Below are 26,115 nucleotides of genomic sequence, written 5' to 3' on the forward strand. Positions count from 1 at the left end.
TTGATATTTGCAAGTATATTATATGACATTGTTAGACAATTCTAATTTTTTTGGGTAGCCAATGCATACTTCCCACAACAGTGTTCTTACAGTTATTTAAACAGTTATTTATTGATTGATTAGATGACAGACACCAAGAAAAATCCCTTTGTTATCTCTTTTACTCTCTCTCTTACGGAGCAATGCTGCTCCCATCCTTTCATACAACAGAGTGAGAACCTCTTTGTTTAAGGAAGGAAACTTTTTAAAAAAAACGACAGATTATTCACTGTGTTCTCCTTGTGTCTAGACTATTGATAAGAATGTATGGAAAGCAAGTCAACATAGTTGATGAAGACTATCCTTTGGACATATCTGTTTCAAGAACTTGCCTTTGTTTTGCAGGCCAAAACCAACCCAAAATGTTAGTAAAGGCAGCTAACACAAAAAGCTAGGGCCTGGGGGACTGTAGGATAATCAGGGAACATTGGCTCTATCCCTAACTTGGATGCTAACTACTCAGTAGATTTGGGAGGCACACTCAGAATCACAGAATTCTTATTCATTAAGTTATCTCATGCATCTTCCTCCCTACCTCTTCTATGTATGTTTTTGTATGGAACTGTAATTCTAATTCATATCAGAGACCAAGTTTATAAAAGCACAGCATGGCAGTTATTTTTGACTAATTCTTGAATTAAAAGGTGTGCTCTTGTGTGTAAACAGACACTTTGTTTGCCATGTGCCTTGACAGATCCATTTGCAGTTATGTCCGTAAATCATTTTCCTAACTGCATTCAAATCAACTATAAATTAATATTAATAGCTAACAGCATTTACCAACCCTGTGTGTGGTTATTCATAAACAAGCCTCACTGACATCAGAGAGTGCTTCTCCCAATTAAGTGGGTGTAGGATTGCAATCTTAATATTTATATAGCACCTTCTTTACACTATAAGGTTTACAATGGTCCTGAAAACCTAGCATTATCATTTCAGTATGGAGATAATAATGGGGCAGGATGCAAGGAGAGAGATGGTAAGACAAGACTGAGAACTAGTGGCTTGATGAGAACATCTGATGAGTAAATAGATGAGGAACAATTTTATCTTGCGATGTCAAGCTTATGCTTTTTAAATCATTGTTGCTTAAGATTGTGTACCACCTTAAATATGAACAATCAGGAAGAGAATAGGCAAGGCTAGACTTCAACTTCCCATAGCTTGCATTCTATGTAGAAAAATATAGTATCTGATTCATACTCAGAGCACACCAATTGAAAACAATGGTTTGTCACACCCATGGATTTCAGTGGGTTTACTCCTGAGTATGACTTAGTTCACAGGTGAGGAACCTCAGGCTCAGGGACCAAATGCTGTCCTCCGGGCCTCTCTGTCTGGCCTTTGAACTGCCCTCAGGCCACGCCACCTCTCCATATGCCACACCCCTCACTGACCCAACTTCACACCTCAAGTGTTTTTCCTGGCTGGAATGTGCTGCTGAATTCTGATAATGCCTCTTGTTTGCCTGGATAGAGCAGAACTTGGAAAAGTTACTTTTTAAAACTACAACTCCCATCAGCCCCAGCCAGCATGGCCACTGGATTGGGCTGATGGGAGTTGTAGTTCAAAAAAATAACTTTTCCAAGCTCTGGGATAGAGACGAGAGGGTTGTGTAAGAACTTGCGTACTATACAAAATTAAGTTACATTCCTTGCCTCACCTACTTTTGCCACTAGAATGTGGCCCCCGCAAGGATGCCCAAGAGGGAATGCAGTCCTCAGAATGAAAAAGGTTCCCCACCCCGACTTAATTAAATACAACCCAGAATCAACAAATCAAAATGTCCCAATTTCAAAATGATACTTGACAAGATAAAAAGTCCTTAAGTTTTCTAAAGTAGAACAATACATTGAGCTTAATTTTGTTTCTCTTCTGGCTTTTGAGCCATTCTACAATTACGTTTTCAATAATTTCTCCAGAACTGTAGAAATTTCCTTTTACTTCCTTTACAGCTGTGATTAACACAGTTTTATCATACATCTCATAATTTTAGGCTTTAAGAAATCCCATATAATCCCAGTAGTGCCTAGGTTCTGTAATTAATAGTGTGTGCATGTGTTTTCATTTTTCCTTTGGGAATCTATCATCTTAATGTATCAGTTACTTATTGGCAAATCTCTGTACATGACCATGCCATGTAAAGGGAATTCCATTAAAAGCTGGAGAAATACTGCAGTCAGTTTCTACTACCCTTGAAGCGATAAATGTAGCCAAATATCTTCATCACATCACCAAGAAGAAACTTATGAAAATATAAAGTTCACACTATGGAAGGGCAAAATTATCACTTCAAACTTGTTAAAAAGACAACTTCCTCTTTAATAATTAATACCAGAGCTAAGTGTAAGATGAAACATTCTTGGGATGATGCATTAAAAAAGCACAGGCTGCCTACATAAGGGAACATATCTATGCTTGAATTATAACTGAATTCCACTGGAGACTGCCTCAAATACTGCAGCCATCCCTCCATGATAACTTCATCTTGGGACCCCATCCCCTAGACTTGTTCATTTTGTCCAGACAAATGATCTTTGGTTATCTTAAGCCAGGGGTTGCTAATCTTTTGGGACATGTGGGCATTTTTGCAAACTAGAGAAAGTATCATGAGTATTGTGCACACACTGCAGCCATGTGCATGCACTGCAACTATGTGATTAGGCTTGAAAAAAGCCTTCTATTGGTGTTTTGGTGGGTGCTTTCCACAGGGCGGTGCCACAGATGGAGAGAGGAGAGTTAACCCTTCTTTCTTCACCTGTGACCCCATAAAAAAGCCTATGCTGCAGATAGGCTTGAAAACCCCTTCTATTGGCTACAATAGAAGGCTTCTTTCCAGACTAATTTCAGGAGGATTGGAACTGTGCAGACGCTAGGGAAGACCTCTATGGGCACATGCGCATCTAGGGGCACCACACTGGCAACCCATGTCTTAAGCAAAGGCGTTGTAAAGAAGATTGATTATGCAAAGTGTCTGATTACATCCCTTGGTTTCTAGCTGAAATACAACGCAGTACAGAAAGGTACAAGGAAACTTCAGATGCCTCCAAGGTATGGTTATTATGACTTGCACCTCGTTCACACTAAACACCTAATCTGACATTGTCCCCGAAGTTCAATACAATCCTGGAGTAGCCTTGCAGCCTATCCTGCTTATGCTGAATTTATAAGCAATATGGGGAAGCAGCATAGGTAAGGAAGCATGAGGAATTTAATGTGAATTTTGATACGAAGTGACTTATTGGGCACCTCCCAGACTTCTGCAGATTGAAACTTACATTTCTTGAATGTTTCAACTCGGTTCTTGGTATCAAAACATGATATATACTTTGAGGACAAATATTTTTGAAAAATATCTATTTAAATGCAAAGTGTCATGCCTTTTTAAATTGTGGAAATGGAATTGTGGAAATGGGTGCTTCTGTTTGCAGGACCAACTCTGCTGGCTAATGCACCCTAGCATCCTCAGCACCACTGGAAGAGACTGTGGGGAACTTCTTTCATTTCACAGACAGCATCATTCTTGCCCCCTAAAAATATTGCCATCCAAACATGAGTGGCTTGCACAGTCAGGTCAGCCCTTTAGAGGGTATTATGGGAGTCTATTGGTGAAAATTACATATATTTGCTGTTTTGCAAAGTTTGAAGTATGGTTTTGCCAAGGTTCCCTGGATGACTGCATTCTAAAAAAAAGGAGTGAAATATTGCAGTGGGAAATAATACAGGCAAACATGAGTGCCTGAGAAACCCCAGAATAAAACTTTGCTTCTAAAGCCTTTCTACATTGCCTTTGAGAGATAAGGAGTGCTACATGGAACATATTAGTACTACGTTCCAGTTCCATTATGTCAGATACCTTAACAAAAGCTAAAGTTAAAAGATGGAGCAAATTCCTTTGGCTGATACAGGCAATACAACCCACTCTGACCTTTTGTTGGTCCACACAAATGGGAAACTAGGGTGCCATGATCTCATCTCAGGGCAGTGATTGGATGTGCTGAGTGTATCTTATTCCAAAAACCACAGTGCAGATGTTCTCCCCAAAGTCATATCTGTGTCTTGAGATGCACCTGAACCAAACAAATGTATCACATTTTGTCACTCCAGAAAGCACCCATGCTTTTCAAAATTATTCATATGTATAGAACCCAACGGAGTAGCCATGTTATTGTTGCAGCAAAAGCAACAAAGTCTGATGGCACTTTAAAGACAACAAAATTTATTGTAGCATAAGCTTTTACAGTTTAGAGTCTACTTTAGCAGATCCATGCATTGGTTGAAGCAGGCTCTGGCCCACAAGAGCTTATGCCACAGTAAATCTGTTCTTCTTTAAAGTGCCAGACTTCACTACTGATATTTATGTCACATTTCCCCCATCTGCTCAAAGCACATCTCTTATATCATCTCAGTAATTCTTACAATATCATCTTGTAAGGCAGTCCAACCTAATTACTCCTAGAATATTGCAGATGTGGGGGCTGAGGAGAAGAGTGAGTCGTTTAACTAAGGGGAACCATGACTGAGCTAAAGTTTAAACTAAGTATTCATACTAGAACAATCATGTTTGTTTCAGAGCTTGGAAGATTACTTTTAAAAAGTAATAAATTACAGTTACAATTACATGGCCCAAAAAGCAGTAATTACTGTTACAATTACAATTGCTCTGAAAGTAAATGATTACTTTTTCTCAAAAGTAATCACTACAATTACATTTCAGTTCTTTTTTTTTAAAGCCTACATGGTGCTGGCCTTGGCTGCTGCACATCTAAGTAGCCTAAAACAAAATTAAAAATAAACACACACATATAGAGGTAGTAGAATAATTCATTTTATTCATAAGATACCAGTGGTGGTCTCTCTGCTGGTAAGGAAGATGGGGAGGGAGGCAGAGGCCACTACTCAGATCTTTGCACATCAAACCAAGTGCAACCCCCCCACTCAGCCAGCAAGCATAATCTCTCTCACTTAACCAGTTCCAGGACCTGCCACCAACTAAGGGACACTCACCCAACCCTAACCCCACAGAGATATGCCTGGCATCTTCATTATGCAGTTTCCACCATATGCTGAAGACCCACCTCTTTACCCTGGCCTTTGACACTCAAGATATAGATTTCAACAAGCTTTTTAAGTTGAGACCTATCCCAGTCTGCATCTGTGTTGGCATTGCTTTTTAATGTTTTTTTTTAAAAAAACAGTATGTTTTTAACCCATTTTAAAAGATTTTTTAAGCTTTTTAAAAATGTTTTTAAAGTTGTTTTGTTTTCGTTATTTTAAGGTCTGTTTTTATGATGTTTTGATATGTTTTTAGCACTTTTGTTTGCTGCCCTGGGCTCCTGCTGGGAGGAAGTGCGGAATATAAATCAAATAATAAAATAAATAAATAAATAAATTTTTAGGACCCCCTATTCCTGTGACTGTAATTTGTTTTCAGCTGTTTTTAATACAGTATTTAAAATTGTTGTAACTCATTCTGGGACCTTATGATGAAGGGTGAGTAATAAATTGAATAAAAACAATAATCATAACAATAATTTAATTAATTTCTGGATCCTCTTATGTGCAACCCCCCATACCTCTAGTCAACTTCCAGTTTAAAAACCATTAACAGAATTCAATAAAGCAAATACAATCAATAAAGCATCATAGCTAAAGGTGACACTATCCAGCAAATATACATGTATGTATCAGTGGAAAAAGTAGCATAACCCACCCACCCCTTTAGATAAGCACAGCCTTAATTAACTGATACACTGGAAATAAAAGATGTTAAAAATTGCTGGAAATGTTTTTTAAAAAACTTTTTTTAAGGCCTTAGACAAGAGGAAAGTCTTCTTCTGGCCCCAAAAGATTGCAGGGAAAACGCCAGGTGAACATCCCACAGACAGAGGGCTACTGCTCAAAAAGCCCTCTTCCCTCTCCCCCCCCCCCGCAAAAAGATCTCAGGTGAAGATGCTACTCTAAGGAGAGCCTTCATAGGAGATCTTGGGGCCTGGGTAAGCACATATGGCAAGAGGCATTACTTCACTTATTGGGTTCCCAAGCTGTGTAAGGTTTTATATACCAGTGCAAGTGAGCAAAGACCTGCAAATCAAGCCTTTGGGGTCATTGGCCCAGTCTTATGGAATGCTCTTCTGATACAGATTCTGCATGCATCCTCAATATTAACTTTTAGAGGTTTGCTGAAAATATTTTTATGCTGCCAGGCTTACACAGAGTTGAAGAAAAAACTATTTTTTTTTCAGTTAGTCAGTGACTTGTGATTTTTATTGTTTTTATATGTCTTTTATTTGTTTATTTATTAAATTTATATCCCACCCTTCCTCCCACAAAAACACTAAAAGCACTTTAAAACATCTTAAAAACAAAAGACTTTAAAACATTAAATCAAAACATCTTTAAAATATCTTTAAAAAAGCAACTTTAAAAACATCTTAAAAAGCAATTCCAGCACAGACACAGACTGGGGCTGTATCCAATGTTAGTCCCCCCCACACACACACACACGTGTGTGTGTGTGTATCTGTCATACACTGCTTTGAATTTTTTAATGAAACTCTGGTACATAAGTATTTTAATGAAATGAATAAATAAATATATATATATATGAAACAATGTTTCACCTGCTCGCTGCTAGCAACCTCAGTTCTGAATTCTGTACCAGCTGAAATTTCCAGACTGTTTTCAAGGGCAGCTCCATGTACAATGCATTGCAGTAATCCAAATGGAAGGTTAGATCACTTGTATTATCTAATACCAAGATAATGATGTAACGGAATATTACAAAACAGACAGAACACACAATGGTGCTTTCTGAGAAGTGTAATGTTATCCCTCATCCTCCCCCCTCCCAAAAAAAAGAATACAAAGAAATTAAAAGAGCTATTCAGAGTTTACCACCTACTAATCATTTAATAGATGGCATTTTGCTCACTTGCATATGGTAACATTATTTAAAAAGACAATTATCTACAGAAGGAGGAATTGGATCTTCCTAGTTTTTTTACTAAGATAGTCCTAACAGCAATTAGTAGGTTTTCTGCCAATGAATAGTGTCTGGGTGGAACATTGTATTTACGCATCCCAAGAGACGTATTTTTCACATCAGACATTTCTGAGAGAAAAACAATGAAACATTCAAGTTCCTGCTTTTTTGATATAGAAAGATGTGATAAACAAACAGGAAGGTTTCAAAGCATAGTTAAGATATCCCCACTCTGAAAGGTATCTACAGATAGTTCTTAAGTCCCACTGAATTCATGCAACTTACTACAAGGTAAGTCTGGGTGGGATTGTGGCAAGGAATGCACATTAAGTTGACTGTTAAACTAAATAGGATCTACTTCTAAGTAAAGATTCTTGGGACTGTACACAAAAGAAAAAAGAAATGAATCAAAAGAAATATTGGGAGAATCACACCCAATTATGAAAAATGGAAATGGACTGTCTTCAAGTCGATCCTGACTTATGGCTACCCTATGAATAGGGTTTTCATGGTAAGCGGTATTCAGAGGGGGTTTACCATTGCCTCCCTCTGAGGCTAGTCCTCCCCAACAGGCTAGGGCCTGCTCAGCTTGCCACAGCTGCACAAGCCAGCCCCTTCCTTGTCTGCAACTGCCAGCTGGGGGGCAACTGGACTCCTTGGGACTATGCAGCTTGCCCACGGCTGCACAGGTGGCAGGGCACGTAACCCCTGAGCCACTCACTGTGGGGGTGATCTTCAGCTGGCCCTTTACACCCAGGAGATATGAGCGGGGATTTGAACTCACTTTGGACTCCCAGCCAGGCTCTCCTCCCCACTGTGCTATAGCAGCTGTTACACCTAATTATAAAATATATTTAAAACAGAAGTACATTAAAAGCCTATGAAACAAAGTATATTTCCCATCTGGAATTATTTTTCATAATAATAATAATTTAGAAATTACACAAGAGGAGCCCTGAATATACCATGTTAAGTAACATATATGACATCAGGTATGGGGCAGGTAAAGTCACAGTTGGGACAAAAACCAGTATGCAAGCACCACCTGATCAGTGTCACCTGTAAAGTCCTTTGCAAGTTGCTCTGAATCCCCAACCATCAGCTGATCATCAGCTTCAAAGTGCAGAGCAGGACTCTCTGCAAGCACCTACAACCAGCCAGTCTTGAAGAAAGCCCTACACAGCCAACAATCAACCACTTATTTGGAATCCAACTTCAGACTGAACTTGCTAGTAGTAGCTCATGAAAAGAGAGAGATGGAGCCCTTTCAGCAAAAGCTCAGGTGGCCAAAGAACCATCACACATAAAAGAAAGAGTTCCACCATACTTGCTTCTGAATTTGGTTCATGCTGCTTCTTGTAAAATTTAAAGAGGAACTTAAATCCATATCTGCAGCCTATACGAATCCTCCTCTGGATATCACAAGGAGTGCCACCAGTTCAGTTTGCAAGTGTACTAGCATTAGGCTAGCAGCGCTTCTTCTTCACTAATATCTGAAGCCATTCTCAGACTTCGAAACTGATCCCTCCTCTGCTCCATTAACCATTCTCCAGATGGCATGGGGAAGCTTTTTTCAGCCCAAGTGTCATGTTCCCTTCTGGGCAACCTTCTAGGGCCACCTACCAGTGATGGGCAGGGCCAGAAGCAAAATTGGGTGGAGCAACTAATATAAAGTTTATCTTCATTCAGTAGGCTAGTTTCCACAAGCACTCAAACACCACTCTCTGTCTTTTACCGAGACAAGCAAGAGGATTATTAGAGTTCAAGGATATATTCCAGCTAGGGAATAAAACACTCCAGGAGGACAAAAAGCAGAGCCAGTAGGGAATGCAACCAGGGGAAAACCCAAGGATGAGACAGAGAGGCTTGGAGGGAGGCATTCAGCCACGCATCCCTGATCCTAGGGTTCAGGTCCTCCTCAAAACCTCAGTCTTCACCAGAAATTTAGCCACAAGTTATAACCATGATCTGTAGCAGTCTACTTAAGCAATTCAATCTGTTGCCTAATCCTATTGACACCCTGATCAGGAATAAACAAGTTGCTTCTGGTTGTGTTGCATCACAGCATGTGACCAAACATGATGAGGCATGATTTTATTCAATATGTAACACACTTTCTGTAAACAGCAAAAAGGTAAAGAATGTTTATTAGATACACCGTTCAAATTGTTTTCCCCTGTTTGGAAGCAAACAATAAACTCTGATTTACATCCTTGTAAGCAATCCATAAAATAACTTAGAAAAAAATCTAGCCTAAGTAACCTCTGAGGTGAATCTGAGGAAAATGCCTGCCATCATTTAAAGAATTTAAGAACACTAAAAGTCACATGATCATAGCAGCCATCAACCACAGTAGAGTTGTGGTAGGACAGATGGAGGACTATAAGAATACGCTAGATCAGGCCAATGGCCCATCTAGTCCAGCATCCTGTTCTCACAGTGACCAACCAGATGTCTATGCGAAGTCCACAGAAGGACCAGAGCTCAACAGTGCTCTCTTCACCTGCAGTTCCCAACAACTGGTATAATCTTGTGCACTGCTTTGCTTACATCTGGACAGTGTGAAATGCATTTGTAGGCCAATAATTTCAGATTCACTGATAACAATCTTGCTACAATCAATGTGATCACCACATGAAAATGGTTTTAGTGAATCAGTTCCAAGGCATAAGACCTTAAGGTTCAGAAACATGCTAAGCAGACTATATTTATCTTGCTCTGGTCCTAAGGAGAACCAGTGAGGTACAACAAAGCAGGCCAGTTATTGCAGTGCCACAGAGAGCTCCAAGCGATCAACTTGCTCCAACAAGGGCTAGATGAGGTTTTAGGACTCTCTGCCTCCAATGTAATTCTCTTATACTCTGCCCTTTTTGTTGGACAATGGTGCTTTTCCTTCACTGCACAGCCACCTGCCTAATGTGCTCCCTGCATTGTTGGGCCAGCAAGGTACTGTGGGAGACACTCAGTTCTTTAAGCCCTGGGAAAGGCACCAGCGAGGGTCATGTCTCTGTTTCTATAGGCCCTGATGCTACAGGATCCATTTCAGTAGTCTCTTGCATATCAGCTTCAGATTTGGGAGGCCCCTGATCACCAGTATAAGATTCAAAGCTGGTCCAGGTCCTCAGCCAGTGGTCCTTTAGCATCTGATTTGGTATCCTCGTTGCTGCTGGACTCTAGGGTCATAACAATATCCTAATGTGCAAAAAAGTCAAATCTGCCTTTTTACACATTGACCAAATCCCCAACTCTTATAGGGAAAGGAATGGACAACACTACAAAAACTGCACCATCAAAATACCAGTCACCTCAGACAAATTGGTGTGTGGGGCATGTGACTTGAGTAGATTCAGACAGATCAGCACATGCTGAAGTAGTCAAATGGCTGCATACATTCATCTTGCACCATCCCTCAGTTGACTTTGAATAGCTTTCCAGTGCCATGGGCTATATGAATGTAGTTACAAACCATACACATGTTAAAGAAATCACATTCACCCATTTATATCAGAGCTTGGAAAAGTTACTTTTTTGAACTACAACACCCATCAGCCCAATCCAGTGGCGATACTGGCTGGGGCTGATGGGAGTTGTAGTTCAAAAAAGTAACTTTTCCAAGCTCTGTAATATAATATCTCCAATTCTGGAATGTGCTCCATTTCTGGGGAGAAAGGGGAATCACTTTTTAAGAACAAAAAGATAAGGTCTGGGAGAGATAAAATTCTGTTAAAACTGCCACACTGTGTTTGCACACCTGACCACACTTCTCTTTCCACCCAAACATAAGTGGTGGCCTACATACAGATGAGGTTTACGCCTGCAAATCAGGCTTCTTCCCCAGAGTCTGACTGCAGGTGATAGTGTAAAGAATATCTTTTCAAGATATTCAAGCATAATCTAGGCTTCTTCCTTTAAGGAGCCACCAGCCCATTTTCCTAGTGAGTAACAAATAGCACTGATACATACTGTACATTACCAGACAACCTATTCTGAAATTAGCATTGTTTTTGTCACTTAATTTCACTTAATAAAGCATTTATTTTCAAGTTAGATTTATAATTATAAAAGTAGGATGAATTTGATTTGGCGTTGCCTTTAACTTCTTAGAAGAAATTAATTATCTCAGTATTTTTATCAAGCAGAAACCCAGAATATATGAACAAAAACTTCTATATACAGAACAGGAACTGTTGAGATTTCTATCCTTGCAGAAATATGCCAACAGGGTGCCTTTATATAAGACAAGCAACCCATTTCCAAACATTTAAAGAACAGATTTTCAAGTAATAACATCAGAATTTATTCAGAGGACAATGTTCCTGAACAAGAACAGCTCTAAAAATATTTGAACACATTGATTGCACTTCTCTTCCCCATTCACCCACTCCCATCATTTTTCATTATCTCTCACTATAATTTCTACATGGACTACATGAAAGTCAATAATTTCTTTGTATTATAAATTATTCAGTTATAGATTTTACATGACTGTTTTATGGGCCTACACCTTGGAATTTGTGCAGTGGACATAAAACATGCTGCTCAATTGTTGCTGCAGCATTTTGTATGCATTGTCAAGACTCACACTGCTAATTTCCTAATAAGCTCAATTTGTTTTTTAATGGCCCCAGGCCTGTTTTCTAAGTCCAAACATAAGCCTTTCACGTTTTTTTTTTAAAAACACCATGCATCAAGAAATTTTAAATGCACATAATAATCAACATCCCAGGACAATCTTAACATACTTAATGGTCTTTGCATCTGAAATATAACAAAGCAAGGCCTAATTCCTTGTGTGTGTGTTTTAAAAAAATCCCTGTCAGTTGTATAATACATTTTAATTATAATGTGCAGAGTGCAAGAGTCTGCAAGAGAACACCTGATCAATTAATCATGAGTGCCTTCTTAGGCCTCCTCTGTGAATTCTAGCCGTACACGTTTATCTTACATGTTGTAAGCATAATACATTTCAATTAGCTCACTTTGAACAAGAGGCCACCCATCCTTCACCAGAAATTCCAGCAACTTTCTATAGAAGTACCTTTATGGTTAAAATGGCCTTAGCAGTTAACAAGCACTTGAAAGGAGGATATGGAAAGATTTTTTAAAATAAAAAATTAATAAGCATGCCTCAAAAAGGTACAAACAATTTTCAAGAGTTAATTTCCCCAACACCAAAGCTTTTTTTAAAAGAGCAAATATCTGATAATAATTCAAAATGCGTGAGGAATCTGCAAGGTATGTCATGCTACAGCATCACATGGAGGTGTAAACCTTGACCCTAAACACAACCCCCCCCCAGAGCCTAATGGAATCCACAGGATTCCTGAATGCCCTGGGGGAGTTCCCAGTAGATAGAGAAGATGACCCTGTTGAAACCGTTGTCATGCTGTGGAACAGTGAGATGTGTCGGGCTCTCAACATGGTTGCCCCCAAACGCCCTCTCCAGCATTGTGGAGCCCAGTTTGCATCTTGGTACACCAATGAGCTAAGGGCAATGAAACAGGCTGGCCAATGGCTAGAGTGCAAGTGGCGAAAGACATGCTGTGAGGCTGATCAGGCATGAGTAAAACATCATAACTGTGCCTACTATGTGGCGGTGAGGGGGGTGAAGAAGGCCCACTTCTCTGCCTCTATCGCATCCTCAAGTAGCCATCCAGTGGAGCTTTTCTGTATTGTCAGGGGTCTGTTGACATCAACTCCAGGAAATGGTGTTTTAGACCCATTGGAGGCCCACTGTGAATTGTTTGCAAGGCAATTTAAGGGTAAAGTTGTTCGCCTCCATAGCAGTCTTGATGCCCCATATACATCTACTGTAGTCCTAATGAAGTGTCCAGCGCAATGTCTACTGCAACTTCTTGGGAACAGTTTCAGTTGATGTGGCCTGATGACGTAGACAAGGTGCTTGTGATGATGCATCCAGCAACGTGTCCTATCAGCCCTTGCCCTTCTTGGCTTATTAAAGCTTGCCGAGGGGGTTTGACTGAGTGGATCCATGGTGTGGTCAATGCATCATTGAGGGAGGGAGTGGTCCCAGCCACCTTGAAAGAGGCGGTGATCCGACCACTCCTGAAAAAGCCCACCCTGGACTCATTGGTTTGTGACAACTACCAACCGGTTGCAAATACCCCCTTTTTAGGGAAGGTGATTGAGAGGGTTGTGGCGCAGCACTTGCAAGTACTCTTGGATGAAACAGATTATCTTGACCTGTTCCAGTCTGGGCTCAGGCCTGGTTATGGGACTGAATCAGCCTTGGTCGCCCTGAGGGATGACCTTTATCAGGAGAAGGACAGGGGGAGTGCAACCCTGTTATTCTTACTTGATCTCTCAGCGGCTTTTGATACCATTGACCATGGTATCCTTCTGGGCCGACTTGGTGAGATGGGTATTGGAGGAACAGTATTACAGTGGTTCCGATCCTATCTCCAGGGTCGTTTTCAGAGAATAGCATTGGGTAACTGTCTTTCGGCCCCCTGGCAGTTGTGCTGTGGGGTGCCGCAGGGTATCATCTTGTCCCCCATGATGTTTAACATCTATATGAAGTCCTTGGGAGCAGTCATCAGGAGATTTGGGGCAAAGTGTCAGCCGTATGCTGACGATACCCAGCTCTATTTTTCCATAATATCTGAATCGAGAGAGGCTGTGCAAGCCCGTGACCACCTGGACTCGGTGGTGGGCTGGATGAGGGCCAATAAACTGAATCTGAATCCTAGCAAGACGGAGGCACTGTGGATTAGTGGTTCCCAAGTTCGGATAATTGGTCAGTTGCCTGATTTGGATGGGGTCATACTCCCTCTGAAAGAGCAAGTCTGTAGTCTGGGAGTGCTCCTGGATCCATCTTTGTCTCCAGAGGCCCAGGTGACCTCCGTGGGTAGGAGTGCTTTTTACCAGCTTTGGCTGGTAAGACAGCTGCGGCCATTTCTGGACCAGGATAGCCTGACCACTGTTGTTCATGCACTGGTAACCTCCATGCTGGATTACTGTAATGTGCTTTATGTGGGGCTATCCTTGAGGTTGGGCTGGAAGCTGCAGTTGGTGCAAAATGCGGCCTCGAGACTGCTCACTGGGGCAGGGTATCGCCAACATGTCACCCCGCTGCTGAAAGAATTGCACTGGCTGCCCATTTGCTACCGGGCCATGTTCAGGGTTTTCGTTTTGGTGTACAAAGCCCTATACAGCTTGGGACCAGGATACCTGAAAGACCGTCTTACCCCTTATGTACCCAGTTGATCATTGCGCTCTGCAGGTGAGGGCCTCCTGCAGATACCATCTTATCAGGAGGTCTGTTCTACACAACATAGGAAATAGACCTTTAGTGTGGCGGCACCTACCCTGTGGAATTCCCTCCCCTTGAATATTAGGCAGGCGCCATCTCTGTTATCTTTTAGGCGCCTTTTGAAGACTTTCCTCTTTCAACAGGCCTTTTAAGTTGAGACCTATCCCAGTCTGCGTCTGTGTTGGAATTGCTTTTCATATGTTTGTTTTATTTTAAACAATATGTTTTTAACCCTTTCTTAAAGATTTTTTTAAAGCTTTTTTTAAAAAAATGTTTTTATAGTTGTTTTGTTTTAATGTATTTTAAGATCTGTTTTTATGATGTTTTGATGTATTTTTAGCCCTTTTGTTTGCCACCCTGGGCCCCTGCTTGTAGGAAGGGCGGGATATAAATCAAATAATAAATAAATACATAAATAATAAAACCAAGGAATTCTTACAGGTGTAGAAGTTACAGTACAATGATGGGGTTCATTTATGGAGTTTTCCCATTCATTCCAAGGTAAGTCTGAGTAGACATTCCTCAGGCCAAAGGAGTCCTCACTTTCATGGAGCCAGTCTGTGAAGAGCCTAAACCCCAAGATCGCTACCATGGGATTTATTTTGCTATGCTGCTAGCAGGAGTTGGGTTTCTCTTGCCATATAATAGCTTTATCACAGATGTGGACTATCTTCATCACAAGTACCCAGGTACAAGTTTCCTCAATATTTTAAAACTCCCAAAATGTAGATTTAGGCTGTTTTGCTGGACTCAGTCATTCTAGCATGAGACATTCATCACTCGTTGATACCTGATGAAACTAACAGCACAGTTCTATGCATGTCTTTCTCAGAAGTATTCTTCGGACTTCTCCTGTGCCCATCCTTCTTCTCACTCACATTTATTTATTTATGTATTGACTACTGTAAATTGTAAATTGTATTGTTTTATTGATGTATTTTGAAGTATTTTGATGTATTGATGTATTTTATTGATGTATTGATGTATTTTTATTTGTGTTTTTTTGTAAGCCACCTTGGGGCAACTTGCAAGAAGGCACACAGATTTCTAGAATCTGATCACACACACACGCAAGTATTCCTACAAAGGTTTCACTTTTTGAAAATGGGTAACAAACTACCTCAGAAGTGAACATTTAAACTGCATAAAGAAAAAGATTGAATTGTGAGTTCAACAAGCATGCAGGTTCGACTAAGTGTTACTATGCCTTCTGCCATGGAAAATTTACTAAACATTTATGGACAGGATCCATCTGGAACTTCTTATGTAGAACCAGTTTCAATGAATAGTAGTTGCCCAACAGCAACACTTTGCAATTTTGCACACCTCCCATTTATTTCAATGGGCCATGAACAAAAGGAGCACCCACTTGATTGTGCCATTTATCTTTTATGCTGGGTAGAAATAATTTTTACATGCTTCAACTCAAGAAATAAAAGTCAAGTCAGGTGGATAATTTTAAAATTATCAGCTATTTTAATAGGAAGAATCTGACCTTTGATTATATTTATTATGAACAACCGTGTGCCGCTTTTGTCTTCACAGACTTATGTGAACTCTGCTCTTATACTGGTTCAGCCCATAACTCTGGCTAAAATTAACCCAGAGCTTGGAAAAGTTACTTTTTTGAACTACAACTCCCATCAGCCCAGTCCAGTGGCATGCTGGCTGAGGCTCATTGGAGTTATAGTTCAAAAAAGTAACTTTTCCAAGCTCTGAATTAACCTTATATTCCAAAATGATCTTAGAAATGTAGGTTCATTAATATTTCTCTATAGCCTGCAGCCATAAGCATACTTATCCTACAAGTAAGTCCCACTGAAAAAAATGGGGTGTACATTCAATTAAATTTGGTTAGGATAACACTGAACATTCATTTGTTTAACTTTATAACTGTTTAAATGCCCCTTGAGGTAAACATAATTTTAACTGCATATTACAAAGACTATCCCTAAAAGCTATTTTTGCTTGAACACTTACAGTGCAATATTTTAATAACTACTCAGAAGTAAGCCCCAAATGAGTTCAATGGGACTTACTCTTTGAAATAAATGTGTGTAGGATTGCACCCTAAAACGTTCAAAATGGTAGAGCTTAGCCTAGCTTTTAGATTTGTTTGTTTTGTTTTTCAAAAGAAGTTGTATATCTCTAAAGGAGGGGCAGCTAACCTGTGGTCCTCCAGATGTTATTGGACTCCAGCTCCCATCCTCCCTGACCATTGGTCTTGCTGGCCAGGGCTGATGGAAGTTGGGAGTCCAACAACATCTGGAGGAGCACATGGGGAAGCTACATAAGGAAGAGGCAAATAAGAGAATGTTACAATGAGTCTTGGATAATTAAATTCTTAACAACAAAGGGGGATTTATTACTTAGTTGACTGATGATACCTTTTTAAACTTCAGCTGCTAAACGGAAAAAAGAGGCAGAGGAAAATGTAAAATGAAAGTAGGGAAAGGTTTTCAGTACTGATATTCAAAAGTTAAAATAAAACAGACACTAAACCAAAGTCAACCCCTAAATAAAATATATATCATAATTTGTTATGGTAACTTATAACACTGAAAACTATCAAACATAACAGGACTAGGCCCCACAAGAACAAACCACCACACTAAAAATTAGCTGTAATCTGAGGAGCCCACAACCACCTTCTAAAAGGCATTCTACCACATAATTTCTAGCAATGATTAGAGTTAGAAGAACATGCTTAAACACTAGAGTTGACTTCCAGATTTAGTAAGATTTTGTTTTTGACATTATACTTGTAAATTAAGAGCGCTAGTACTAACTGCTGTGTGACTTGTCTGTAGAAACATGACTCCTGTGTTTATTTTCAAAGCTACATATAACTGTTCCTTAATGTCACCAGTGTTCTTCTTGTAAAAAATCTTATTGGCTCAGTACTGATAAGTCACATTCATGCATTTAAATAAAATAAAGTTCTCCCACCCCACCCCCAATGAACCTGATTTTTTTTTTAAATCACCTGAAGACAAAAAGGATTCGCCTTTTCATTAACTAATCTATTGGTGTCTCCATCTCCTGCCAATATTTAAAATACAATGATAGTTCAAAAATTGGTATTTTATTTTTCAAAAACTTGCCTCTTTGAATCCAATCAGTAAACAACCTAAGACAGGCCAGCATAGTATCCTAGAGTATGCCATATAACGTCTGATGATTAAACATTTTCAAAAGTCTTCTGATTTCCACCAATACACCATTGGTTTTATTTTCAACCACACATTCAACAAAACACTCAACTATAGCAGACAGTTTGAATGTCATGTAGGAGAAGCCTGCAGAATTTGAATTCTTGTTAAGACATTCAAAATGTGGCAGATTCACAGCACTGAAGTTTTATTCCTTCTAGAGCACCACCCTGAATGCAGAACTTAAATGTACATACAAAGGATTGTTAATTATGGAATGCAAGGAAAGCTGCCCCTTACATATATAGGCTTCTCCTACAACACCCCTGCATGAAATATGATGAAAATGGCACAAACTCTGCAGTTTAGATGTTCAGCAATTGAAACCGTTTGGACACTGGCTGATGTGTGAATGGTAATATAAGCAAATCTCACCTTTTGAGCTGCTTTAGAGGGACTCTTGTTTTTGCTTCCTTTAGGTCTTCCTCTTGGTCTTTTAGGAGATGGCTCTCCCATTGGTTCCTGAACACAAGAAAACATGCTAATGTGGCAAGAATCTCAACCAAGATCCTAAACACAAGTTACAACACTTAAAATGCACAAAACCAATGGTGGCAATCAGTTTCAATAGTGGAATAAAATTGTGTGTGTGTGTGTGTGTGTGTGTGTTCCAACCTTTATAGATTTTTTAGTCTTTATATTCCATATTTAACAAGGATTTTATCATTCTAATTATTACTGATTTTTACAATCAATTGATAATTGTTAATTTAATTTACATTTATAATCACATACAAGATTAAATAAGATGTACATTTCCAACATTAAAGAACTTAAAATAATGAAGTTGGTTTAAATTATAGGTTTTTAAATCTTAAAGTTAACGAAGAGTTTTGTCTTGTTCTGTAGCTTGCAATCTTTCATTTGTCTTAATGGAATTTTATACATTATGTGGGGAGTGTTGTCCTAGTAAAATGAAAAACAGTGCAGAATTTAAAAGATGCCTGGGATTCAAACTGCACAAGAGCACTGATTGTTTTAGCTATTTCCCCCAATGTTTTCTCTGTTTGATAGTAAATAAAATAATTTGAATATGATTAAGTTTTCAGATTTCAGATATTTGTTCAGTCAATCATACGCACTAAGAAAAAAAATCCACATTCACTTCCAAATATTGAACATTTCATTTGGATTACAGGATGCGGTAAGACTAATTAAATTCAGTTTAACAGATCCTTGAAATTCCCTACACTGGTAAGCTCTTTGGGCTAGAAAGGAAACTAACTGACACAATATCCTTCCAAAGAAGTCACAACAGAAACAATGTTGAACACTGATTGGGAAGGGGGGAAGGGGAGACACATGGAGGAGGGGGGCTCTTTCTGTGCAGTCCATTGAAACCCTAAACATTCCATTCTTAAAACATGCAGACTTTCCCCCTTTACACACACACATACACACACAGAGGAGTTTTTGCAACAAAAAAAAGGCTAGTGAAGGCGAGGTGGGGGTAGGAAGGAGAAGGCACATGGTGATAGCTCAACAAAGATAATACGGGGGCTTCAAACTGTTGTAGGTTCCCAAAGGTATTTTATTGCATTGGAGGGGAGATGAGTGTCTAGGCGTGAGGTCTAGGCGCCCCAAGCTTAAAGAGAACACTTTCAGAGGTGTTTTGCATTTCAGGGCTCAAATCGGTTGGCTGATCATCTGAAGGAAGTGGCTTGACGCTAATGAATGAAGCAAACTTTTTTTTAAGCCCGCGGAACTCAGTTTTAAATGCACTTAGTATGCAATCCCTATTACCGAGCGCTACTTCCGAGGAAATGGAAATCACTGCAAACAACAGCAATCCAGTCCAGGCTGTTGTTTTTACATGCGGGCTGTGCAGACCTATAACTACAGAGTTTAATTGGTTGCATCCGCAGACTATGTATGTATATAGAGAAAAAGCCCGGTATCCTCACTGGCCTGTTTATTTTGAGAAGTACGAAGTATTTCTGGATTTCCCACTCCCTTGTGGGGAGAGACAGAGAAAGCTAAGAGTCTTATGTTCGGCGAGGAACACTGTGGGTTGCAAGAAAGAGCTAAGGAAAGGGGAAAGTCCCCAAACCAAGGAAGAGCAACCCCAGCTTCCCGAGGAAAAATGTAAATCTTAAAAGATTTAACGCAGACATATAGCCGACAATGGAGGGTCCCCTTTCGTATACACAACCGAGCCGGTTTGTTTTTAAACCCCCACCCATATCCAGGGGGGTAAAGGAAGACGGGAGGCGGCAGTCCTCTCTGTGAGACCAGCTACAGACACACACAAAGATTGAGATACAGCAAAGGCAAAGACAGCCCGGGAGCCCATTATTCCTGCCTGCCTTTCACTCATTCACACACCCAAATTTAAAATGTGCTCGAAATGAGCCAGCGAGCGCTGGTTGGTGGGCTCGGAGCTGCTCGGCGCTTCAGAGTGAAATAAACCCTCCTGGCACACAATAGAGAAAGGCCAAGGGAAGTTTTCGCCTTTTAAAAAGAAAGAAACGCGCGCGCCCAGACAGACACAGGCATAAAGATTCCCTCCCCCAGCCAAGAGGGATTTTTTCGACTCCGTCTCTTTCCTTGATCTTCTGTGCCTCTTCATTACCGCAGCAAGCGAGCAAATGCCGCCGCCGCCACAATAACAGCAGCCGCAACAACAACACTCGCATCTACAAACCCACCCCGCCAGTGCCGAACAGCAGCTTCACATTTGCAGGGCACGTGCCCGCCCGGTTTCCACAGACCTCGGTCTCGTTTACACGCTAGCAGAGAGGGTACTAACTTGTGGTTGCTTCCTGGGTCTCCCCCGTCCCCTCTTCGGGGGTTCTGTGGTGGCAGGTTGCTCCTGGGCAGCGGCGGCAGAAGTCGAAGGCTGGTCGGCTCCTTCACCTCGTGTGCTCATCGTGACTTTTCGCTGGGCTTCAGCCTTTCAACAGCCTCTCCTCGCTCTCTGGAAGGCACCTTGGAAGAAAACGGGAGGATTCAAAGGCGATCTCGTGTGCTCGCTGCCCCCCAGCAGCAGAAGCAGCACCGCCGCCGCTGCCACCACACCGGACGTCCTGGTGCTGCCAAAAGGAGAGGGGAAAGGGGGGGAAGGAGGAGGAGGAGGAGGAGGTGGCGGCGGCGATGGTGGCGATGGTGGTGGTGCCTGCTGCAGAAGAAGGCGGAGTGGCGAATCTCCTTTTTTAACAGTTTAGCACTAGGATCGAAATACGGGAAGACGGAGCAACTGACTTTTTTTTTGTTTGGGGGGGAGAGATCGACGCTCTTGAAAAGCTAGGAGAGAGCGGGAAGGGTGACTGGGTGGTCGGGAGACGCTCTTCTTAAGCGTGGAAGGCAAGTGGGGGTTTCACGGTCACAGCCCTTCAGTGGCTTTCACCAGCCACGCGAGCCGAAGAGGAGACGCGCTGAAAAGAAGTGGATAACCCAGCGCGCCTTTCGGTTGGATTGACTCACGCACGCTGTGAGAGAAAGAGAGATCATTGGGAAGGGGGGTGTTTATTGTATTCAATTAGGAGCGTTTCCCTCCAGTGCTGGAGGCTGTGGGTGAGCTGCCTGCTGGGGCTGAAAGTATTAGGCGATTCATGCCCACGGTTGCAACTGGGATAAGTTTCTTTTTTTAAAAAAAAAGCCTTAACCCGTGGGGGGGGGGAATAGGAGGGCATTGGGCGACGCGGGGGGGGGAAAGCCACCACGAGAAGAGCAGGCGGCGAAACAACAAAAGGAGGGAGGGCGATCGGACTGGCCTTAGACCAAATGCAACATTAGCAGCAATGGACTGTCGTCGCCGCCCCAACACCCTGAGCTCCTCATGTGTCCAGTTAGTGTTGGTACCCAGCACCGAGGCAGCAACTACAATTAGTACCTGTCAGATTTTGCTGGTGGTAGCCCTTTTTAAGCCGGTCCGACAAAAACTGTCAAAATACCCTTCCAGCACACACACATACCTGCTGTTTTGGGTTGGACTGAGCATCAGAAGCCAATACTTCCCCAGGTTAGCTACTGGAGCACACAGTTGCTTCTGTGTGCCAGACAAGGTGTGTATTTTCATCTGTTCTTCTGCTTGGAAAGCCTATCTGTTTATGTGATCCATAAATTAATCAGGCAGTGCTTTTTCTAGATGGCATTTTTCAAAATAGCTACTAATATCAATCAGATTCCACCAGGAAAAGCTTCACTTTCTTCAATTCAGAGGTACCAAAAAGTTGACAAGGTGGGAGCTGTCCAGAAAAAAAGTGTGCATGTGAGAATCTTCCTTTACACACACACCAAACGATAGCCTAGTTCATACATAATGGTAAGCCAAACCATGGCTTGGTGGGAATGAATAAGTGTGCGCATGCCGAAAGCAAAATTTGTAGTCTCTTCCCTGTCCTCCAGTTCTGCTGTCACCACGCTACCCAAAACTGGTTTGGCTTCATGTTACGTGTAAACCTGGACTTAGGGTAGAAACACACTCACTGTTCTGCCGGTTCCAGTGTGTCTCCACCTCTCTCTTCTGAAAATGGGGGCACATGACACTAGTCAAACCCCACCCATTGTTACTGTAAAACCTGGTGGGAGTAGCTTGAGTGTGTTTTTTAAAAAAATAGCTTCAAAGAGATTTCACAACTGATCAGCAGATCAACCTGTTTCCCCTCCAGGTGTGGCTAATGGAAACGCTTTGATCTGGTGACTAGTGTGTTTACAGCCTTACATTCATTCATTGGCGATCACTCTGGCCAAGTAAGATTGTCTTCCAAGATCAGGTCATTAACAGTGGGTCTGTAAGTGACTGTGGAGGCCAATTCTGGATCCACACAGCCTCCCACAGTGAGGACATAGGTTTCCAGATGGAAGATGGTCACTATGAGGATTTGCTCGACGTGCCTTCCGCTTAGCTCATTTGTCCCGTTTGCCCTGTATTCGTGCTTCTTCAAAGTCCACAGCACCTTTGATAATAGCCGACCTCCATTTGGGACGTTCATGGGCCAAGACTTCCCAGTTCTCGATGTTCATGTTACATTTTTTTAGATTTGCTTTAAGAACATCTTTAAACCTCTTTTGCTGTCCACTGATGTTCCCTTTTCCATCCTTAAGTTGGGAATAAAGTAGCTGCTTTGGAAGACGGTGATTAGGCATTTGAACAACATGGCCGGTCCAGCGAAGTTGATGTTGAAGGATCATTGTTTCAACACTGGTATTGTTAGCTTCTTCCAAAACGCTAACATTAGTCCGTCTGTCTTCCCAAGTAATTTGCAGAATTTTCTGGAGGCAGCATTGGTGGAATCTTTCAAGACGTTGGGAGTGGCGTTTATAAATGGTCCATGTTTCACAGGCATACAGTAAGGTCAGTAGTACAATGGCTTTGTAAATAAGCATTTTGGTCTCCCTGCGAATATCCTGATCCTTGAACACTCTAAGCTTCATTCGGGAGAATGTGGCACTCGCAGAGCTCAGACGATGTTGAATTTTCTTTTACAGAGAGATGGCTGCTGAGATAGGGAAAGTGATCAACGTTCTCCAACGTCACACCATTAAGCTGGATTGATGGTGCTACAGAGGGACTAGTTCGCACCTGTTGATGAAGCACTTTGTTTTTTTTAATATTAAGTGAGAGCCCAAGCTTTCCATATGCTTCTGCGAAGACATTTAGGATAGTTTGAAGATCTTTCTCTGAATGTGCAGAGACTACATTATCATCAGCATATTGAAGTTCTACGACAGAGGTTACGACAGAGCTGTGGCTAATGGAAACACTTTGATCTGGTGACTAGCGAGTTTACAGCCTTACAGTTGGTCTTGCTCCCAACAAACCATGAACTGTAACCAAGGTTGTTCTTGGTTTACTTGTTAAAGTGGGGGGAGACAAACAATGAGCCCGCGTCCACTTGTAATGCTAAGGGAAACCATGGCTTAGCCTCTTATACCAGGCTCACTATATTCTCTGATCCAGTTTTTTTTTTTTTTAAGGATATTGTTCACTTTTATTTGACAGGCAATTTCAGATTCCTTTTTTAATTATGCAGTCAACTGACTGGTTAGGGTCAAATTGACACACAGCATTCAGTTTCCCCCTCTCCCATTGGCTTCTTGGCCTTCACTGGCCCATTAGGGTTGCCATTCACAGTGCTCCAGGGACAGAAATCACAACTGGCAGAATTGTCTTCAGTCTGTAGACCAGCTTTGCCCAACCTGGTGCCCTTCCAATGTTGCTGGACTACAACCATCATTATCCCTGAACATTGGCCATGTTAGGTGAGGTGATGGGAGTTGTAGTCCAACAAAATCTGGAGGGAACCAGATGTTGGGCAAGGCTGCTCTAGACTGAGCAATTACATGTCCCCTTGGCTGCCCAGTTACTTCTTGTCAATAGCACAGCTGCTGTTATTTCTAGGCCTTTTGTGAATTTTTATTCCAGCCCTACTTTTTCCTTGATTCATCCTTTCTTCGGCACCACCACCCATTGTATCCTCTGGTTTTCAGCTTTTCCAGCTACAGCCTCCTATCTCCCACTTCCTTTACCACCACCACCTCATGTCTTGACCACCACACCTAGCGCTCCTATCTCAAAAAGAGTGATAGAGTTGGGAAAATGTTACAGCATTGCAATCGCAATGATTCATCAATTATAAAAAACAATCCATGCATTAGTAACATATTTAATGCATGGAAAAATATAAAAACAAATCAAGCCCTGGTCTTTCACCCCTAACAGCTCTCTACTATAATAAAGAATCAATTTAAGAAAAAAAGCCACATTAGAAAGCATGCAGTTATGGGAACAATATGAAATAATAGAAATTAGACAATTACTGAATAATAATATCGTTAAAACCTATTATGAAATTAAAAGTGAAATGAAATATAGGCAAGTACAAGCCTAAAGGAATATCAAATCAGACATATTAATAAACTATTAAGAAAATACAGATAGTTTAGGGATTTACCAAATTCAAGACTTTAATATCAGATAAAAGAAAGTCACAAGGTATTTTGGGACTATTATAAGATAATATTACAATGTGAAGCAGTTAAAAACTTATATCAAGAAATATGGAAAACAGACCGAGCTAGAAGAATCCCTGACAAAGTATGGAAATGGTTATAGTTTTTTTTAAAAACCACGTTACACATTTTGTATTAATTTAAAAGAAAATTTCCATAAACTAATGATAAGATGGTATCTGACTCCAAAGAGACTAAATAAAATATACCCTAATGCTAGTAACTTAAGTTGGAGATGTTGGTCAACAAATACAGGACTTTTACACATTCTCTGGTCGTGTCCAAATATCATCATATTGGGACCAAATAATCCACGCTGAGACCTAGATGGTGAAAACTGGGATATATGTTTTAAAAATAACTAATAAATATTGTGGGAAATAAGAGAAATTGTGTGTATGAATTGCCTTGAGATACTTAAATAATATAGTTTAGATGTGTCAAGGAAAGTGTATTACAGGAAGATCAAGAAATGGTTATTAATCTTCTTATACCAGTCCAAAGGACACTGTGCCAAGCATGGGGAAAAAGTAGTTAACTGAGCTTTGGGATGTGGCTCAGATGATCAAAAGTACAAATATAATGGGTAGGGAAGGCTGACAGCAAGATGATAGTTTTTTAGAAAAGTAGAGCTTATTTATACTGGAATGAAAGGATACAGGAGGTGATAAATCCATATAGATTATTGGGGAGATAAAGGAATTATTGGGTAGTTTGCATTGCGTAATGTCTTTGCATAATATTTAATATTTATATAACATTTGTTTATCTACAGATAGATTAATTTAGTCTTTAGAGTTTTATACTTAATAATTACAAGAATTTGGACTAAACATTAGGAAGAACTTCCTGACAATATGAACTATTCAATAGTGGAACAGACTGCTTCAGAAGTTGATGGACTTGCCTTGGTTAGATGCTTTTAAGCAGAGAGTACCTGTAGCTGTTGTGGTGAGTGTCCTGCATTGGTAGGAGTTGGACTAGTAAGCCTTTGAGGTACCTTCCAACTCTATGATTCTATAGTACTATAACTCTGCTACCCAATTAAATTGATTTGCAGTAAGTTTAGGACAGAGCAAATAAAGTACTTCCTCACACAAGATATTGGTGGTGATGGCCAATAGCTTAGGTGGGTTTAAACGGGGATTAGACGAATTCAAGCAGGATAGATCTGTCATTGGCTTTTAATCATATGTGGATACTAGATTACATTGATCTTTGGTCTGATACAGCAAGGCTTTTGTTATCTTTCCCCCCCATGTAACATACTATCCCTCCAGATCTTAGGGTTGTATTTAACTAAGTCCTACTCGGAGCAGATCCATTGAAATTAGTGAACCTAAGTTAGGGAGCAGTCCAACTTGAGTTTACGCTGGGCTGGGGGCAGTTGGATGTGGCGGATGACAGGCTGAGCTGGCAGGCTCCCAGTGCCCCCAGGCTCCACTGGCAGAAGCCCCTTGTCCCAGCTGAGCTGCGGCAGTGCCAGCAACCTGCCGGATGACAGCCAGGGGAAGCTGGCAATAGCCCCAAAACAGGGTATTCCAGGGGCCTGGTGGGGAGGAGCAACGGGGGGGGGTCTGACATGGTATCCAAGTCCCCCTCGGAGTACTCCTGTGGGTCCTGATCTGCACAGGAATTGTGCTGGCAAAAAA

General features: G+C 41.0%; 1 protein-coding gene and 1 long non-coding RNA gene across 7 annotated transcripts in view; one reads left to right on the forward strand and one right to left on the reverse strand.

The window, feature by feature from the left end:
* Positions 1-21,492, reverse strand: part of HMGA2 (high mobility group AT-hook 2) — a 227,434-nt gene extending 205,942 nt beyond the window's left edge. For 4 of the 6 annotated variants that reach the window (XM_061639816.1, XM_061639810.1, XM_061639814.1 and 1 more), the window contains exons 1-2: positions 20,259-20,899; positions 17,885-17,971 (exon numbers count right to left, since the gene is read on the reverse strand). In XM_061639816.1, the coding sequence (XP_061495800.1) occupies positions 17,885-17,971; positions 20,259-20,378 (207 nt within the window). In that variant the 5' untranslated portion in view covers positions 20,379-20,899. Of the gene's footprint in view, positions 1-17,884; positions 17,972-20,258; positions 20,900-21,423 lie in introns of those variants that run through there. The other 2 variants (XM_061639812.1, XM_061639811.1) reach the window with 2 other exon arrangements.
* Positions 21,199-24,387, forward strand: LOC133390703 (uncharacterized). The gene is made up of 3 exons (XR_009764458.1): positions 21,199-21,513; positions 22,708-22,805; positions 22,940-24,387. It is a non-coding gene; the product is annotated as an uncharacterized LOC133390703 (long non-coding RNA).
* The last annotated feature ends 1,728 nt before the right edge of the window (positions 24,388-26,115 follow it).

The sequence above is a fragment of the Rhineura floridana genome, chromosome 8 (assembly GCF_030035675.1).
Source record: "Rhineura floridana isolate rRhiFlo1 chromosome 8, rRhiFlo1.hap2, whole genome shotgun sequence".
NCBI lineage: Eukaryota > Metazoa > Chordata > Lepidosauria > Squamata > Rhineuridae > Rhineura > Rhineura floridana.